Raw genomic sequence first — 19,607 nt, forward strand, 5'->3', positions numbered from 1 at the left:
CACAATCAGCAACATGCATGGCCTTTAAAAAATAAATTACAGTTATGCACCTCTCTCTGATCCAGACTAAGACCGTGGCATGGGAGGGGAGGAGGATTTATCCTATGACCTCCAGTATAGTGCTAGTTCATGTCCCCATCTTTTCAATCCAGCTTTCTATACACTGAACGGAGGAAGCACCAGAAGAAATACAGAGGAATTCATCAGGACCAGGGACAAGATGTTCTTTCCAAAAAGTGAAAGAGGGATGCAGGGTGCCTTTTTGAGTAATGCAGGAATGGGTGGGGAGGAGATTGCCATGGTCAGCTGTGGAGGTTGTGGGCTATGAATAGCAGGACCAGAATCGCGGGATCACTCTTGTCCAGAATGTCCTCTGAAAGAAAGAAGGAAAAACAGCAAGGACAAGAGAGGGAAAAATCACTCATGAGACAAAAAGGCATCTAGGAAATCAAATAATATCTGGGTGCAGATAATGGCAAGGTTGGGCACAGGAGATGAGCACGTAAAATACCATTTTCAATTTAATTGCCTTTGCCAGGCAGGAGACCTCTAGATGTTGTGAACCTCAGCTCCCACAACCCCTTACTGACAGCCATAAAAAGTGGAGCTACTGGGTGCTGCAGTCAAAAATATTGTCAGGCTAGGGAAGGCTACATTGTAATATACCCAGGGCATTCAGGAAAGTTATAGGCAGTGCAAGCAGATTCTGGAATTTGCATGATTTGAAGTTTTTTCCATTTTAAAACAGACCACTGTGAGTGCCTTGCCCATGGTCCTCTCAAAGTTTTGGAGCCAGTTCTGGGTTGTCCAGACTTAAAAGTGAGGACTATCAATTGCAGTTAAGACATGATGGCCACGTAGAAAAATCACATGTTACAGGAAGAATGCTACTGAATACCAGTTGCTGCCGAGGAACCGGAATGTAGGACACCTTTAGCATTCATATTCTGCCTTTGGAATATGAAAGCAAGAAGCAACAGCTTAGCTACCATGGGAAGCAGGTTGCTCCAGTTAGATGGACTTATACTCATCAGAGTCTTTAAAATCAACCCTGACCATCTTTCCTGAATTGTTGAAATTAAGTTTGTAGATTCAGGGTATGTGTGGTTAGAAAAAGCGTTACTTAGTACAGTAAAATGCAATGCAAATAATGGAGCAACAATAGTATTAGAAGGACAACTTGGCAGTGATGTAGGACGATATCACATGACAGGTTTTGCAGCTCCAATCCGAAGTCACTCCTGGTCCAACCATGCAAATTCACGTTAAAACGTGATAGATTATCAGACGTGATTGCTTTCTATGGGGAGTACTTCCGAGCCAGATCCAAAGTCAATCCAAAGTGACTCCTGATTTTTGTGAATTCAGTAACAAGCGAATTCACAAAAATTGTTTCCAAGACCACTTTGATTTCAATCCAAATTGGTCTGGTGTGGAATGCAACTTTGCTTCTGTCCTGGTACACCCCCCTCCCAAACCTCCAAGGTGGCAAATTTCCCATGATGCAGCACTGCAATTTTGCTCCATTTGTTTCCGGTACTCCTTCAAGAACGGAGGATGCATAATATTTCTTTAATAATAATAATAATTTATTTCCTGCCTCTCCTCAAAGCTGGAGGCAGGGAACCCAAAGGAGAACAAGGCACCCTGCCTCCAGCCTAGGAGAGAGGCAGGAAAGAAATTTCTGCACTCTTCCAAAATGGGTCTCCTTCAGATCCAAAGGATTTACTTCCAAGTAAAGCTAAGCTTCTACACTGATTATTTTACAGTGAAAGAAATTTTTATTATTATTATTAATAAGAATAAGAATAAGAAGAATTCCTTAATAATAATAATAATAAATGGATAGGGGCTCTGACACAGAGGATAGATGTAGATGTGGCTGAAATGGATGGGGGCTCTGACATGGAGGACCCATTTGGATTTGGCTGCCAGGGATGGGAAAATAGAAGGGAAGAAACGTGAAGCTATCATTCACGTGAGGCTAGCATTCATGTGAAAATGGAACCAGGAAGTGGCCCCCTTCTTCACCTCGGAAGTGCAAAGGTTCACGATGCGTTCACAGCCCCACTAAGCATGCGCAAGGGTGCCAATTCGAATTGGTGACTCCGCGTGGTATGTACTGGTGTGATAATTTATTTTGCACTCGCTTCGCTTTGCCTCAGGAATGACCACAATTCATTGGTCTTTCTTTGCATAGATCATGAAAACTATGGTGTGCTGTTAAAGATATGAGTGTGCTACAACATTTTATTGTCCAGATGCGTAACCTTTAATCAGGACAAGAGACTACTCTCAGGACAGAATGAGGAAAACCAGAATGGTTTCCATTTGGCAAGGCTGTATTTTATCACCCTATTTGTTTAACTTGTACATTGAACACATCATAGGTAAAGCAGAATTAGACTCAGAGGAAAGAGGTATGAAAATTGGAGGAAGGAACATGAACAACATAAGATACGCAGATGTCACCATACTACTAAAAGAAAACAGCAAAGACTTGGAATAATTACCGAAGAAAGTCAAGGAAGAAAGTGCAAAAGCTGGTTAACAGTTGAACATTAAGATGTTAACATTAACATATTTTGTCTTCCAAGGTGAAATTTTGCCTGATTTTTTCTTAAAATTAGCTTTCCTTTTAATTGTAAGAAGCAGGGGCAACTGAAAATAATGTCAAAATTCATATCATTATGTATCCATATAGTGGATATTCCACAGCCCTAATGTGTTTTGAACTTGTCTATATAGGAACATGCAGGTACAATAGGCTCTCAATATTTGCTGGGGTCAGGGGGCACAAGACCCCGTGAAAGTGAAAAAAACTGCAAATTAAAAAATACTACTTTTTTAAAAATCTGAGAGACCACCTCTCTAGGAAACCCTAGGTCCTCCAGTGCAACAATATAGTCAACATCTGTGAAAAGTTGACCATAGAATCGTGTCGGAGAACCTACAAATGGCTAGAGATGTGTTTTCTCTAGTAATCTTAAATTCCTCCAAAGCAATTCTATGGTCAATTTCCAGCAGAATTTCTCTGGAGGACCTAGGGATTCCTAGAGAGAACATATTAATCAAATCCACAAATAATCAAAACTGTAAAAGTAAAAACCGTAAATGTGGGGGAGGTGCGACTGTAATTTGGATTCCAACAGCACACATCAAGCTGCCATTGGTTACAACCAATCTTAACAGAGGAGTCAACTCCCACTAAAAGTTACTATAAAGTGTTCTCTTATTTATTGATATTTATGAAATGCCCTATTTGTGAGATTATGGGAGAAGTATGTGCGTAATAGGGCTTGCCCGTGTCTTAATTTGTTCATGTCACACAGAGAGACAGGCTGTATCCACGCTGTAGAACTAATCCAGGTTAGAATCATAGAATCATAGATTTGGAAGAGACCACAAGGGCCACCCAGTCCAACCTCCTGCCATGCAGGAACTCTCAATCAAAGCATACCTGACAGCTGGCCACCCACCCTCTGTTTAAAGACCTCCAAGGAAGGAGACACTACTTTAACTTCCATGGCTCAGTGCTGTGGAATTCTAGGAATTGAAAGTCTGTGAGAGATTTAGCCTTCTCTGTCAGAGAACTCTAGTAGTACAACAAACTACAGTTCCCAAAATTCCACAGCACTGAGCCATGACAGTTAAAGTGGTGTGAACCTGGATTAGTTTTGCAGTGCAGATACAGCCCTAGGAAACATTTGGTTTGAAATACAGGGAGAGAGAATTTGTATGCTCACCTTCTGGACTGGACAGTGGATTTGGGCATACCACTCTATGGACTGTATGCTGAACTGAAATGCTAGACCCAGCAGGAAGGATGTCCAGAATAAGATGTTCCAGTTGGGACTTCTGTTCTTGTAACTGCTGGCAATGCTCCCTGTGAAGACAAATTGTGTGATATTAGTTGTGTATAATCCAGACTACACTGGACCAAAGGAACTGCTGTACCATCTGGTTTTGATAGCTATTCCTGTACCACAGTCCCTCTTGATTTCCATGTCCTGGAAATATAATAATCCCTATTTCATGAAGCACCATCCATCCATCACTAGTTAGAATTGAAATTAACTTCCGTTGTCTTAAGAACGTCATATCCATCTGAGGGAAACACCTAGGAAAAATTTGCTTACAAGCAGTGTAGGCAGACAATAAGACAGGAGTGGGGAATCTTTGGCTTTCCCATATGTTTTGGACTATAACTCTTAATATATTGCCATTGGGCATACTGACTGGAGCTTCTGGATTGGAAATACAAAACACCTAAAGGGCCAGAAAATGGGAAAATAAGTGGTCAAAGGGAATGAAATTTACATTATGTTATGATTTTATTTGTAAAATGTACACATGTGTTGAGTTAAATATTGAATTTATTTAAATAAAACTGTTCTAATTTGAACAATCTTATTTCCTTATAACATGTTAAAATATTAATATACATGAATGTGGGAATGAAAATATGCACACTAAATAATATATATTTTTATTAATATATTATGACAAATTGTGTGTGTGTGTGGGGGGGGGGGGGGAGGCGCGTATGGGGTTGTTGGGGGGGGGGTCCCAAGGGCAAAAAGTCTGAGTAATACTAGTCTAGTAGAACTAAAATGTATAAAGGTGTATCCAATGTTTTTTGGAAATGCGAACAACATGAAAGGACATTTTATCATATGTGGTGGATATGTGAAAAAGCAGAGGATTTTGAAGCTTAATATGCAATTAAAACCAGAATTGTTTCATGGGCCAAAACCCCCAGATACCCAATAGAATTAGAGAGGTGGGAAAAGGTATGGATTAAAAGGGTTAAAATACACGATATCTCAGAATCTTAGGGGAAATTGCTATAATTTTTTTTACCAATGATATCTTAAATAAATAATAAATAATAAAAATTTTATTTATATCCTACCTCTCTGTTGATAACAATCGAGGCGGTTTACAAGTTAAAATTTACATACTGTACAATCCCATATCCCCACTGTACTGCACCTGTAAACTAATAGGCATCCAGTGAAGCGATTTTAGAATAGGTATTATCCGATCGCTTCTGGTTTTACCAGTAATCAACCTGGCTGCCATTTTCTGAACTAATTGAAGTTTGCAAACTAAGCACAAGGGTAGCCCCATGTAGAGTGCATTACAGAAATCGAGTCGTGAGGTTACCAGTGCATGTACTACAGTTTCTAGGTCCCCCACTTCCAGGAAAGGACACAGCTGGCATATCAGCCGAAGCTGATAACAGGCGCTCCTGACCATTTACTTGATTTGTCATCTGGAGCACCCCCAGACTGCAAACACAGTCCTTTGAGGAGAGTGTGATCTCATCTAGGACTGGAGGTTGTATCACAATACCTGAATTAGGGGCTCCTACTGTAAGTAGGTACCTCCGTTTTGTCTGGATTCAGCTTCAGTCTGTTTTTCCTTATTCAGTCCATTACTGCTCTAAGACAATAATTGAGAGGAGAGACGCCATCTGAAGTCAAAGTTGTAGACTGAGACATGGAGAAATATATCTGGGTGTCATCAGCATATTGATAACACCCCGCCCCATGTCTCCGAATGATTTTGCCCAGTGGCTTCATATCTATATTAAATAACATCGGGGATAGGATGGCGTCTTAAGGGATGCCACAATTAGGTTCTTTTTTTGCTGAACCACTGACCCTGAGCATCACCCTTTGGAATCTGCCCAAGAGGAAGGAACGAAACCATTGTAATGCAGTGCCTCCTATTCCTAACTCTTTCAGGTGTTCCAAGAGGATGTCACGATCAATTGTGTCCAAAGCCACTGAGAGGTCTAAGACCACCAACAGGGTCACACTTCCCCTGTCGATGCCGAGACTAAGGACATCAGCTAAGGCAACCATGGCAATCTCAACTCCATATCCTATCCTAAAGCCGGTTTGAAATGGATCAAGATAATCAGGGTTGTTTTTTTTGTTGTTGAATATGTGAGACAATAATTTGGACAAGAAGTTTGGTAAAATTCTTTTCTATTTGATTACCACTGCAGAAATTTCATTGGTGGAAAAGTGGAAATCCAAAAGTATTCCAAGTTTAAGGGAATGGAAGATTAAATTGTATGATGCAACTGAAATGGATGTTTTAATGCAATTCTTAAGATCTAAAAAGATGAGGAAAGAAAAAGATAAATGGGCACTAATTCTACATTGGCTAGAAAAAGAATGGGGGAAAGTAGCAACAATTAGCTTTTAAGAATTAATAAGAGAACAATATAAAAGAGAAAGGAAAATTATAATTAACTGTTAACAAAATTAGTATTAGGGATTGGAGAGAAATGGATTAAAAAAGGAAGTGAGGACACTTGTAAGAGTAGCACTAATCGAAAAGGAAGATTTGTTTTAACCCAGTCATGGTTTTTGTAGTTAAATAGTAAAATGATATGCATGAAAGAGGAATATGAGAAAAGGGATATAAACAAAGTTGTATAGACAATGGTAACATAGAAATATGAGATGTAGTATTTAGAGATATGATAGCAAAATAAGATGATCACAAAGGGATCACGATCTAAGAAAGTATTGTTTGTCTCAAGATCGAAATAATAATTGTTTTGTGAAATATATTTAAGAAGGCCATTGGTAAACGTTTTACAATTCCAGTTAGGAGAAGAAAGAAGTTCTGGATGAGTGGTATGAAAGAAGACGAGTGTCAAGGAAATGGTATAGGTTGGATAGGTATGGAGGGCAAATGGAATCAAAAAGGGTGTGTGAAGGCAGTTTGGTAGTTCTAAATGAGAAGATGAAGTGGGAAGAGTTTATTAAGGAGGAGTGATAGGTGGTAAATCCAGGAAATTAATCTTTTTTAAATTAATAAATTTAAAGAATAAAAGTGGAAGAAAATATAGGAACATTTTGGAAGGAGATTCGAGAAGGAAGGAAAAGGGAAGAAGATGTGAATCAGAGATGGAATGTAAAAAGATATCAAAATCAATACATAAGAAACACTCTTCTTTATCCAAGATCTCTTTTGTAGTTATGACTGGATGATAGGTCTTGATGTATGGAATTGAACAATTGTTGGATGATACGGATGTATTATTTAACATTTTAAATTGTTTAATAAACTTTATAATTTTTTTTTTAAAACCCCAGAATTGTTTCTTTTGGGATCATTGTATGCACAGCTGGAGAAGACCCATGGAAGACTATTACAACATGTGACCACAGCAGCAAGATTGCCAACTATGGAGGGATGGTTGATGAAACTGATAGACTTATCAGGACAAATTGACCTGTTTGAATAGAGAAAGGTCACTAGTGGCATTCTCAGTGACTAGGAACTCCTTATTGACTTTTTGTGTGTGGGGGGGGGGGGGGGAAGAAATAAAATTGACAATCTTAGCTTTTGATAATGTGAAAGAATAGATTATTCAAAGAAGTGAACCTGCTGTAATAATAGTGAGTCATGAATAAATACACACATATATATAACTGTTGAAAGGAAGATCAGAAGTCTTTTTTCTTCTTTTATTTATTTTCTTTCTTTTTTATTTGTTTCTTTCTAGTTTCTGTAGTTTTTAATGTACTTTTAAAATTTTGAAACACATGTGCATAGACATACATAAATGCATACAAAATTAAATATAGAAGCTAACCTGCAAACAGAAGTGTTAGACCATTGAAGAGGACAAAGTATCTGCAGTGAAGGCTGCTATTAGTTATTGTCATGTGTTTGTGTACATATGCACACACACTATACCCAACTTATAGGGTGCACATATGTACTCCTCTGTAAGGCATAAATGCTTTACCATTGGTGACTATATGTGAGCTGGCCTAGAAAGTGGTTCTGCTATTCAGCTAGCATCTCATAAAGGTGATTATGTGATTAATGTGGCCACCAGTGCATAAAATGTAATAATTAAAATTGATTTTTTTTGCCCCACATTTCTGCTAAAACACAAATCCTAAAGCAGCTTTTAAAATATAGTTCAGTGGTAGACAATGTGTGGACTATGGGGGACCGTAGGGTCAGTTTCCATCACTTTTGAAGTCCTATGGGCTCTTCAGGGGTCAAAAAAATTATTTGTACAATTTTTAAAGGAATAATTTTTTTTGCCTTGAAATGTTCCAGAATGTCCAATAAGGGGCATGTGGTGCATTTCCATCACATTTTGTCCACCCTCCCCTCCCTTCCAGCCAATTTAAGCCCAGGAGAGGCAACTTCAGAATATGGCAAAATGCCCCATACCCCCTAGAGATAGTATAGAGTTTGCACTGCACCTGTTTCCTTTTTGGGTTGGCATGGCTTTTTGTTACCTTTTCCTCAATGCAATTTTTTTTTCCTGAAGCCCTTTTAGTGACAGATGCAGGAGAGATGAGCCAGCATTAGGAGCTGGATGATGGGAGCTCACTATGCAGTTTGGGCTTCTCTTCTCCATCATTACATGCTTTGCACATGTACCTCCTTCTAAAATCAGAAGCTATTGAATAAAATAAGGGGACTGAGCTTACTTGATCCTTCTGAAATTTAGGTGTAGTTGTGGTTGGATTTATGGTAACATTTATTAATTTAAAAAGTATTTTATGATGGTCCCTTATCAGACTCCACTGATGTCTCACACATTTGTGGACAAGGATTTTTTAATAAAATCTAATACATTCAATATTAAGATGGTTGATGCCCTAATGGACAACAATCCTTTAACGCATCACTGACCTCCTGAGATGGCCAAGATCCATAATGTGAACATCACTGGACAGAAGAATCCGAAGCACAGTGTGAAGATATATTCATGGACAGCACCTGAAATAACGAAGGTAGACAGCAGAGCCACAGGCCGAGCCTTTGCTTTGAATACCTGGAAGGGGAGGAACACAGGTAAGTCACAGAAGAACTGTCTATTCATGTGTGATGAGGGAGAGTACGTAGATTGTTCTGCCTAGTCAAAAGTGGTATGTCATGACTGGGGAAGCCATGCCCTGCTAAATGTTGGCAACAGATATTCTTGGATTACTGATGCTCCCTTCCCTGATCATTGGTCTACCTGCTTGGGGCTGATGGGACTAGAAGTCAAAAAACATCTGACAGAACAGCATCTGGAGGGCCACAGATCTCCCACCCCTACTGTATGCATCCATCTCTCTCTGTCTTGTTTGTTCACTCCATCAGCCATCTTATACAGTACAATGTGGTTTTCCCAACCCTTACCTACCCACAGGAGGTCCTGATAGATATAATAGTACAGCCAGTCATGTACTACCACATTCCATGTCCGGTAAAATCCAAACAAAGATGTGGAGTTCCACCAGTCCTAGTCAGTGTGGAAAGAAAAATGAAGCAACAGTTAGTTTGGATAGGGGGAGATGCAGCATTTTGTATGCTACAGTGGTCATTTTCTATTATATCCTCACCTGCGCTTAATTTTGTAGCCTATAGGAAACACAATGCTCTCCAGTCCATATTCTAATTTTGGAGTTGTACCCTTTTCTTTCTACGAATGCTCTCTCTCACCCAGACCTATAGCCAGTTTTCTTAGAGGAAATCCCTGGAAGGCATCAATAATAAAGTCTGTGGAGTCTGACAGGGAGCCAAATGATCCACCATACAGTACTCTCCAGCTGACTCACCACAGATTCTGGCCCCTGCCTTTAGCTGTCATCATACATCAAAATGTGTGTTTGTTTCTTACTTGCTTTTCTTTGATAGTGTGAACATTGCACATTTCTTTGCAAAACATGAATGCTAACATTGACAGGGAGCCAAATGATCCACTCGGCATGTGTGGGTGGAATGGAAGACAAAACAGCCCAGTCCCTTCCCTAGAACCTCCACAAGTCCCTGCCATCACCTTGTAGAAAGTGCGGTCAGCAAAGCGCAGAACTTCGGCAAAGGCGTTAAGCCAACAGTGGAAGAAGCAAAAGAAAATCAGCAGTACCAAATATAAAGCTGTGGGGACAGATGGAGAAAACATTAGTTTCTTAGACTGCATAGATTTCATCAAAATATTATTACTGATATGTTAGTGGATTAGGAAATTTGGGACATCAAGATCTGTCATAGCTTGATAAACAATACTGGATGACCTGAAGTTGCTCCCCACCCCATCCCCTAAAAGACACAGAATGTCCTTTGAGCTCAGGGCTTGGAAACTGATCGGAGGTGAAGTCTGGATGCCCACCATCCTTGTTTTAGAAATGTTTAGCTGATAGAATTTTGGTCCTGAAGATCTCTCGCATTCCTCTGTAGTTACGATGTTTAATTTGTTGCCTCAAGTTAACTGAAGTTATATGCTCAGCAAGTACAGGTTGAGTATCCCTTATCCAAAATACTTGGGAACATAAATGTTCTGTATTTCAGTGTTTGTTTTTTGGGTGGTTTTTTGATTGTTTGTTTAGATTTTGGAATGTTTAGCCTCTACGTAACAAATCTATGGGTTACTATAGCTGAGAAATGTATGGATATATAATCCTGCAAATACATTTTAGCACTTTTTAAAGAAGTTAACTGTAAGTTGGAGTCTGAGCTTTGTTTATATAGAAGCAAAGCAACCAAAATGTTATGGCCTATAAAAGCAATGAAAAGGGATATGTTTCAAAAGTTATAGAATAATCCCTACCCTACCCCTTCGCTCTTTGCATTAAAAATTGTTCCTATTATGGAGTGGGGGAAAGGGCGCATAAAGTCCACAAAAACCCTACTGTCTGACCACTGGCAAAATTAGAATATCCAACTGCAGCTCCTTACTTCATAAAGCATTGCCAACACAGCACCTAACCTGTTTTTATAAGTATTGAGAACTTGCATTTTAGAAACTGATAGCTATGATATATTTGGAAAATTGGTGGCAGTCATAATATTCTGCAACTTTCCTTGTTTTATACAAGAATGTGGCTAATATAGTCCTGCAAGAAGGACAAGGGAGACATTGAGATTGTGATTGGGACAATAGAGGTGGGAGAAGAATTATTAGCATAGGGTTTCTATCAGTGGGTTAAGATGGAAGTCAAAGTAAATAAACTTCAGTCTGAGAAAAGTTCTCTGGCTACACCCCTGACTTTTCCCAGTTGATTATTGCATCTCATCTCCATCACACCGACCAAGCCACTGTTCTGTGCACATACCTGGCAGTGTTGCACTGAAGACACAGAGCATCAGGGTTCTGAGAGTGAAGGGTTGCTTGTTCATGTTGCTGAAGACAGGAATACAGAGGCACTTGAGGATGTAGGATCCATAAAACAGGCACCCAAGGAACTGTGTGATAGAGGAGGAAAGCTCCATCTTAATGTGTGGATATGCTTAAGGTGGCCAGAAATACCATATCAGGGTTGACCGGAGCCTTGAAAAATTATTTCCTAGCTGCGTTTGAAGCAGCTGGCTCCTGTGGTCTCTTTCATTTCCCACAATGCCTCTCACACAGCATCACTCATAGCTAGGGAATTGTGGGATCTTTAAGTGACTGTCTTTTGGCCACTGTTATTGAGAGTTGCTGCCCACCAGCTCCACTGTCATGTCCATCGTCCACAGCACCTCAGCAGCAGAGGGGCCCCAGCAGATGGGGACCTAGAGTCAGCTGGGCTGAGGACTAAGAAAATATTGAGTGACTCTGAATGCTCTCCTCATTGGCATAAAGATCCATGTATGGAAACCTTGTTTGGTGTCTCTCACCTTAGCAAAGTTCTCGATGACGTACCTCCAGCGAACACAGGGTGTCCTATGAATAGCACAAGGAAAATAGCAGGCTCTGGATAAGGGTTTCTTCATTTCATGAATGACTTCTCTTTCTTTGAAAAGCTTACTGGAGGGTTAGCATCATGTACAGCAGCCCCCTGCAGCCATTTCTGCAGCAAATTCCCAGAGCAGTAGAGCATCTCTCTCTCCATGCTGCTTATGGATGATGGGAATGACAGTTTAGCTCATCTGCCATATGCCAGATTCAGAAACATTGCACAGTGCATTCTGAGACTATGCCTCTCCCCTTTCCCCTAGTTTTTTTTTTATTCCATGCCACTTTTTTTTTTAATCAATGACCCATTGCATGGGAACTGGAGATCCCAGAAGCCATCAAACATTCTGTGGAGTGGACTCACCTTGGGTAGCTCTCCCTGTAGATCAAAGCAGGGCAGAAGAGAAAATATAGGTAAGTAGAGAATTGAGGTGGCTGCAATTTTCCTGGAAGGAGAGAGAAAGAATCAAAGGAGCAGCTGGGAGCACTGAGAAAGAAGGAGAGAGATATGGATTTGTGTGGCACATTGAGAAAAGGCATATCCTGGAAGTAGGCTGGGAACAGGGACGTAGCCAAGGGGGGGGGGTCCTTGGGGTCCGGACCTCTCCTTCCATTAGAAAAATGAATGGTGTGTGCTGCTGCGCCGCCGCACCCAAGCCCCATTATAATGGTGGCACTTAGTCTGGACCCCCCCTTCCTAAAATCCTAGCTACATCCCTGCTGGGAATCCTATTACACAGCCACTTCAGCACAAGAGCCTCGCACCTCTAATTGCCAAGGGGAAGAAGGAGCTGCAAGCACTAGGAAACAGATGGGAATCTTTAATTTCTTAATCCTAGAGGGTCCCCAAATCACACTCACCATCATTTGATCTGGCCCGAAGGATGAGAGGCACAGTTTCCCGCAGGAAGGAATGGCTTTTCATCAGGAAACGGATCTAGACAGGAGGGAAAAACAAGTATTGACAATGTGTGTATCTAAGAGACTTGGGGGTCATTCACATTGCATTTTATTTCGGATTTCAATCCAGTTTACAAGTGGGAAGTTCCCACTGGCGCTGGTTTTTACACACCCGGATCGGGGTTTTGCACACCCGATCCAGGGCAAATCTCCCTCAGAGTGGGTTTTCTGAAAGTGGGGTATTTCCGGTTTCTTTTAGGAAAACCCAGAGCAAGCGAATGTGAATTTGTCCCCGGTCATAATCGGATCAAATTCAGGGGAGGGATTTAGGTCAAAGAGTGGGCAGTGGGTGGAACATGCCTCACCTCTTCCACCAGTCACTTTGCAAGCGGGGGGGGGGGGTTTGTAATATTTAATTTTGACAAATCATGGTAATGCTTGTGCTACAGACTGATACATATTGATAGAATGTGTATGCTTGTGCTACATTTCCCTGTCGTTTACTTGGGGGAAAGAGAAGGGAAGGCAAGAGGATCAAATGCAGAGGGAAGGCTGTATGGAGGGAAGACACACAACACACAGACATACACACATAACTGGAGGTTTTTACATTTGACAAACTGACAGAATATGTGGACGTTGCTGCTACATTTTTTAAAAAAAGAGGAAAGGGGAAGCACCTATGCTGTTGGCGAATAGCTGCATGACATGTCACTACTGACAACAGCGGAAGTGAATTTGATTGACAAGGAGGCTCCATCTTGAAGTGTGACTTCTGTAAATGTGAACATCAGCGGGGTAAATTGCACCAGGGAGCTTCAATCGGGGCAAAGGTAGTGGGAACTTCTTTCCAGAGAGATTTGGTACTGGCCTACCGAAATTGACCCGGATCTAACCAGGGCAAATTCACCAGTGAGAATGGGGCCTTACTGTTTAAGTGTTGTTAGACAGATCCTGAACTGGGGACCCAAGCCACCTGGTCCTTATATAAGAGAGGAGGTTTCTGCTCCCTGTTCTTTTCTCTGGTGGTTTGGCAGAGGAGGCAATGATGATCTTGCCTGGGCTTCAGTTCCACCACTGTGGACAATCAAGGACTTGCATTATAAGTACTTGCCAGTTCTGCAGAGAGCATATGACAGAAGAGGACAATCAAGTTACACTTCATCTTATGATGCTCTGGTCTGGCTTTGAGTAGCCCCTGGCTCAGGTATAGATGACCTGTTCTCTCCTTTTTTGGTCCATGCTGACTTTCTAGCTCTGACACCTCCTTGCCAAGAGTGATACCTTCACACAAAGTCAAACACCCGTGACTGTGGCTGTGGCAGTGCTGGGCAATCTATGCAATGCAAGCCAAGGAAGCCTCTTCTTCTGTGAGATGCAAGATGGAGCATAACCATGTTCACATTGTTGCCTTTAAACTCAGAAAGGCCGGCCCAGTCTTTTCCGTAAAATGCTAGGAAGCTAGTTTTCTGAAATGATTTCTGCCTATGCATACGAATAAACCTTTTTTTGTCACTGGGGATATTTTCAGTCTTCCTTGGAGCCTGCTTGTATGCCAGGGGTCTATGCTTTGGGCATCCAAATGTACAATTTCAGCCAAAATTACTAGTAGATCTTCCCCAATAATGTTCCTTTTCTGGTCCTTAGGAGCTTGTCCCCCCCCCATTGATCCACATCCCTAGAGTCACACCTGCTCACAGATGATGATGAAACGGGAGCCAGGCCCAAAAGGATGTGAGAGGACAATGTAGATGGGATAGAAGCCCAACACAGTGGCATGGCAGACCAGCAATACCATTGCTGCAGCAACTATGAGGAAAGTGGGGAACTGGAAAGTCTTCAAGGAGCTGGCCCACATTTGCAGGACCTTGTAGGGCACTAATAAGGTGTAGAGGAACATGATGATCCAAGCCAAGAGTGCCACGTGTAGCTGTCCAAAAACAAAGATGATCAGCTCAAAATCCAGGACAAAACTGTGAAAACAAAAAGGAAGCTATTTGCATACAAAAACGAGGACCAGGATAATAAAAGCAGATGGATGTCTGTGGAACTTCAAGACAGACCCTCAACAAAAGTCAGTGGTAACACCCAGGAGTATTATTCTCTGTACCAGCATGACAACATGCAGTGCCAGTGCCAGTTTATTTTGTGTGTGCTAACTACTTGCACATACTCACAGCTCTCATAATTGTTAACATCAGTTTTCAAGAACAGATGTCTTGCAGAAATAATGAACAGCCCAAAACATAAAGTTACTACATTTATTTTAAATTCTAAGAATAGGTAATACATTGATCTCTGATTATTTTCCTCCAATACAGAGAAAACCAAATAAAAAGAAAATCTTGTATTATACAATCATTTTGAATAATCTTGTGAATTGTGATGTTAAAGTTTCATTCTCTTAAAAGTTTCGGTTTAAGGCACATCAAAATCTCACTTTCCATGCCTTTTTCTTTACAAATTTTACCACCAATTCCTTGATAGGAGGGGGTATCATTTACGCAGATGAGTAAATTGGAGAACACAGAGGCTTGCACACTTTTGTGGCATGTCAGTTGGTCATAATAAAGGTATTCCCCCACAGTGGATTTAAGACTTCTTTTATCATTGATCAGAATGGTTATCTCAGGGGCTGATCATACTATGTTATAAATCAGTTTGCAAACCAGTTTAAAAGGAGGTCATTCACACTTGTGCCAGTTTTTCCCAACTCGAATTAAAGGGAGACTGGCACAGATCCCCCTTAACCCGGTTTTTCCAAGATCGAGTTTTTCCATGTTTCTTTTCCAAAACCCTGAGTTTTATCAGGGTACTGCCAATGGGAACTTTCTCCCGATCCCATTCGGGGCATTCAAGAGGGAGGGGTTAATGTGCATGGGGTGGATCATGCTCACCCCTTTACCCTCTCCCTGCCAGCCAAGCATCATTGTTTTTACCTCTCAACACTTGTTTGCAGGAGTGAAAAAAGCAGCTCCAGAAATGCAGTGGTTTCAAATTTCCCATAGTCTAAATAGTCTCTTTAAAGTGCTGCCTGGCTTTTCCCCCTCTTCTGCCAGTGATTTATCTGCATCAGTGTCTGATTCCCAGAGGGAAATCTAAAGCCAGGGAACATTATTAGGCGGTGGTTTCTTTCTTTCTTTTTTTTAAATAAAATTTGACAGTTTGTTCACATATTTGCTATTGCATGGCCACAGTAGACTGCTCCTTTAAATACTCGCATCATCAGTATGACAAAGCTGTGCATCATTTGCTTGACATTAAAAAAACAAACCTATCAGTGAGGATGTGGGATAGGGGTCATTTTTTCCTCTTTCCCAAGAAATAAAACCACAACATACTTTTTCCCAAAGTTGGTGCAAACTAAACCTCTCACACACATATTATATTGCTGAGAGATTATATTATCATATTATTATATGGCTGAGAGAGTGTCTCAAAAATGCTAGTGTGAATGAGTCTTCAATATACATATTTATTTCCAGACCAGTCTTGAGAAGAGAGTAGAAAATGAGCTGTGTCTGGCAAGGCCACCGTTGATTCTCACTGCTTTTGAAGGGTAAAATGGGCATTTCTGTTTCTGTGTTTCTTTTCCATGTCCTCCAAGAGTACATGGTCTACATGGGTAGGGCATCATTTGTTTGTTTGCTTCAGCTTTCTGCTGAGTAACTGGGTTGCTTGTGGGTGGACCTAGCAGCCAACAGCACAAAGTCAAAAACACAGAATTAAGGGGGGGGAATAAACAACTACTGGGCCACATCAGAAGTGATGGGTGACGGAAAATCTCACAGTGAGAACATCAGTGACACCATAATTGATGCATGTTAGCATTGTGGAGAGTACGGCAATGGTGAACCTCCTTGCAGAAACCTCTCACCAAGAAAACCCTATGATAGGACTGCCCAGAATGGTGCAAATGGCAGGACACAAACAGAGAGCATAAAAGGAAGCATAGGGGATAATCACAAAGTGAGAACCAAACAAAGGCACAGAAAAACACAAAAAGGCAGGAATCCAAGCAGCAGACACACCCATCAAAGTAAAGAACATTCGAAGCAGCATTACACATATTGTATAAACATGGAATGTAAGAAGCATGAGCCAAGCGAACCAAGACATAGTAAAAAAGGAAATAGAACGCATAAACATAGCAATACTAGGGGTAAGTGACTTAAAATGGACAAGAATGGGTCATTTTGACTTAGATAACTACACAGTGTTGTACTCAGGAAATGGAATGAAAAGAAGGAATGGGGTGGCTTTCATAATCAGGAGACAAGTATTAAAAGCAGTCAAAGGATACAACACAAAATCATACTGAATCATGTCCATAAGACTTCAGGGAAAACCTATAAATATTAGTATAATTCAAGTATATGCAATAACCACAGAGGCAGAAGAAGAAGAAATTGAGACATTCTATAATGCAGTCTAAGAAGAAATTTACAACACACTGAAACAGGATTGCTTGATAATAATAAGCAACTGGAATGCTAAAGTAGAAAGCAAAGAAGACTCAGGTGGCGTTCCCATTGGCCTAAAATGTCGATTAGGATGCGAATTAAGGGGGCATTGTTACCATTTAACCCTGAATCCGATCAGCATTCGGATTATATGCCTATAAACTGGTTTTAAAAAACAGTAGGTTTTAACGTGGATTATTTTTGCTCCTGGGGTCCGATTCGCAGTATCCGAATGGGAATGACAAGGGTGTCTGATTCGGGAACCTGGAGATGGGAGGAGCAGCGCTCAAGGGGCTGGCCTGGGGGTGTCACCCTCTTTGTTCTCTTTCTGCATCGCCAGCACCATTTTCTTTCTTCCATTCGCATAGCCTTTCCCCTGGGGGATTGCAACCTCCCCTCTGCTCCTCATTCATAGACCGACGTGTGAGGAGAGCCATTGAACACCATTTTAAACTATTATTTTTTCATTTTTCGCCTCTGCCTGAGCGCCTGAGCAGCAGATGGGCTTTGCAGGACATCCCTGCTTGATCGCCCCCCAGACAGCCCAGAGAGCAATAGGGCAGGCAAAGGGATTTGGGGGAATGGAGGCTCATTCTCTCTTTCCCAGAGAAACTATGGGAAGACACAGGAGAGCCTGGACACCCAGAGATCTGAGGTGGGGGGGGATCAAGCCTTCTCTTCTCTCTTCCCCATAGAGTCTCTCCCCACTGAAGCCCGCTGCCTTTCCCCCTTGATCCCATTTGCCAACCCTGGGCTTTGGATGCTGTCTCTCTCCACTGAAACAGTAGGTTTTATATTTGTGTGTGTGTGTGTGTGTGTATACTGTATATCTAAAGTAAACTATATAGTAACAACTTTTTTAATTTATGAAAAAAAAACCCTCATCTGCACTTTCAAACCCACTGTAGAAATAATACAGTTTGAGACCCCTTAACCTTCCCTGGCTCAGTACTAAGGAATTATGGGAACTGTTGTGTTTTGAGACATTTATCCTCCTCTGCCAGAGAGTTCTGGTGCCATAATAAACTACTATTCCCAGGATTCCCTAGCACTGAGTTATGGCAGTTAATATGGGGAGACACAGAAGAGCAAGGGGTATAGGATGAATAGAGGCTCCTTCTATTCTGGGGAGACACAACAGAAGTGCCTCGGATGCAGCCGATTTCCATTGGCTGCCCCAAACCTCCCCCCCTGGAGGCCAAGATGACTAAACTGAGGCTGTCATACTTCGGCCATATAATGAGAAGACACAACACATTAGAAAAGACAATGATGCTGGGGAAGGTGGAGGGACGTAGAAAGAGATGAAGGCCACATGTCAGATGGATAGACTCAATCGGAGAGACCATGGGCCTGAGCTTACTTGACCTGAGCAAGCAGGTAGAGCATAAGGGGCTTGGATATATTTCATTCAGAGAATTGCCATGAGTCAAGATTGACTCAAAAGCAGCTAACAACAACTGTGTTTGTTATTGTAGGGGGGGGGGAGGGGAATACAAGATCCCAAACATCTACTCCTCTGGTTATCTACTCCAATTATACATTATGTTAGTATATGATGCAGGAAATTCCTCAGTCTCACTTGTGAACCCTACCATCCTTCATCAAGGGAATCCACAACGACTGTCCTGAGAACAAAGACACAGAACACGGCCACAAAAATGTTGTAGATGGTGCGGAAATGTTGTACTTCCAGAAGCTCACTGCAAAAGAGAGACAGAGAAGAACAGGATTGCTAGCAGATCAGCTTTATGGGTTCATATGTGATTTGTGGGAGACTGGAGATAAAATGGTTGTATTTAGATCCAGGGCAATTTTATCAGTTTTCCTGGCAGCCCTCGAGAATTCAGATAAATATATTGTTAAAGATGATTGCCTGGAATTGTGAGGAAAAAGAAATATTTACATTTATTAGCAAAGATGAGAAAAACAGATATTACCTTATATCAGGGGTAGGCAACTTTTTTGAGCCGGGGGCCGGGTTGCTGTCCCTCAGGCAACTGGGGGGCCGAAGCCAAAAAATAAATAATTAAATATTTTTAAAAATTTTTTAAATAAATAAATAAACTGGGACAAATGTAGGACAACATTTTCAAATGGTGGACACTTTTTTTAAAAAAGTGGAGGACATGCAAAAAATTTTGCTGATTTTTTAAAAAATGTTAATATAAATGCATGTTTCTGAGGCATCTATAGACAATTGCCCCCCTTGCCCCTGCACGCGAGAGGCCAAAGGCCCCGGCAGCAATTGGCGGCAGGACCGGGCTGGGGCCGGTCCCAAGGCCTCGCCGGGCCGCATCCAGCCCGCGGGCCGCAAGTTGCCTACCCCTGCCTTATAACATATAGGGTTATTTAAAAAAATAAAGCCTCTAGAAGAACCTGAGCAGAACCTCTAAACTGTTCAAATTGATTTTATTGCAGTCCACTCAGAGATCTTATGATATGGGGAATCAGAGATGCTTTAAACAACAACAACAACAACAACAACAACAACAACAACAGTAATAATAATAATAATAATAATAATAATAATAATAATAATAATAATA

The 19,607-nt window shown here is 41.2% G+C and overlaps 1 protein-coding gene across 1 annotated transcript in view; it reads right to left on the minus strand.

The window, feature by feature from the left end:
* Positions 1-322: 322 nt before the first annotated feature.
* LOC121920463 (sterol O-acyltransferase 2-like) overlaps positions 323-19,607 on the minus strand; it is a 22,658-nt gene continuing 3,373 nt past the window's right edge. The window contains exons 4-14 of the mRNA XM_042447604.1: positions 18,654-18,761; positions 14,286-14,568; positions 12,557-12,632; positions 12,060-12,141; positions 11,638-11,683; positions 11,094-11,223; positions 9,821-9,918; positions 9,185-9,283; positions 8,689-8,830; positions 3,747-3,886; positions 323-373 (exon numbers count right to left, since the gene is read on the minus strand). Of these exons, the coding sequence (XP_042303538.1) occupies positions 323-373; positions 3,747-3,886; positions 8,689-8,830; positions 9,185-9,283; positions 9,821-9,918; positions 11,094-11,223; positions 11,638-11,683; positions 12,060-12,141; positions 12,557-12,632; positions 14,286-14,568; positions 18,654-18,761 (1,255 nt within the window). The remainder of the gene's footprint in view (positions 374-3,746; positions 3,887-8,688; positions 8,831-9,184; positions 9,284-9,820; positions 9,919-11,093; positions 11,224-11,637; positions 11,684-12,059; positions 12,142-12,556; positions 12,633-14,285; positions 14,569-18,653; positions 18,762-19,607) is intronic.

This window comes from Sceloporus undulatus, chromosome 2 (genome assembly GCF_019175285.1).
Source record: "Sceloporus undulatus isolate JIND9_A2432 ecotype Alabama chromosome 2, SceUnd_v1.1, whole genome shotgun sequence".
Taxonomy (NCBI): domain Eukaryota; kingdom Metazoa; phylum Chordata; class Lepidosauria; order Squamata; family Phrynosomatidae; genus Sceloporus; species Sceloporus undulatus.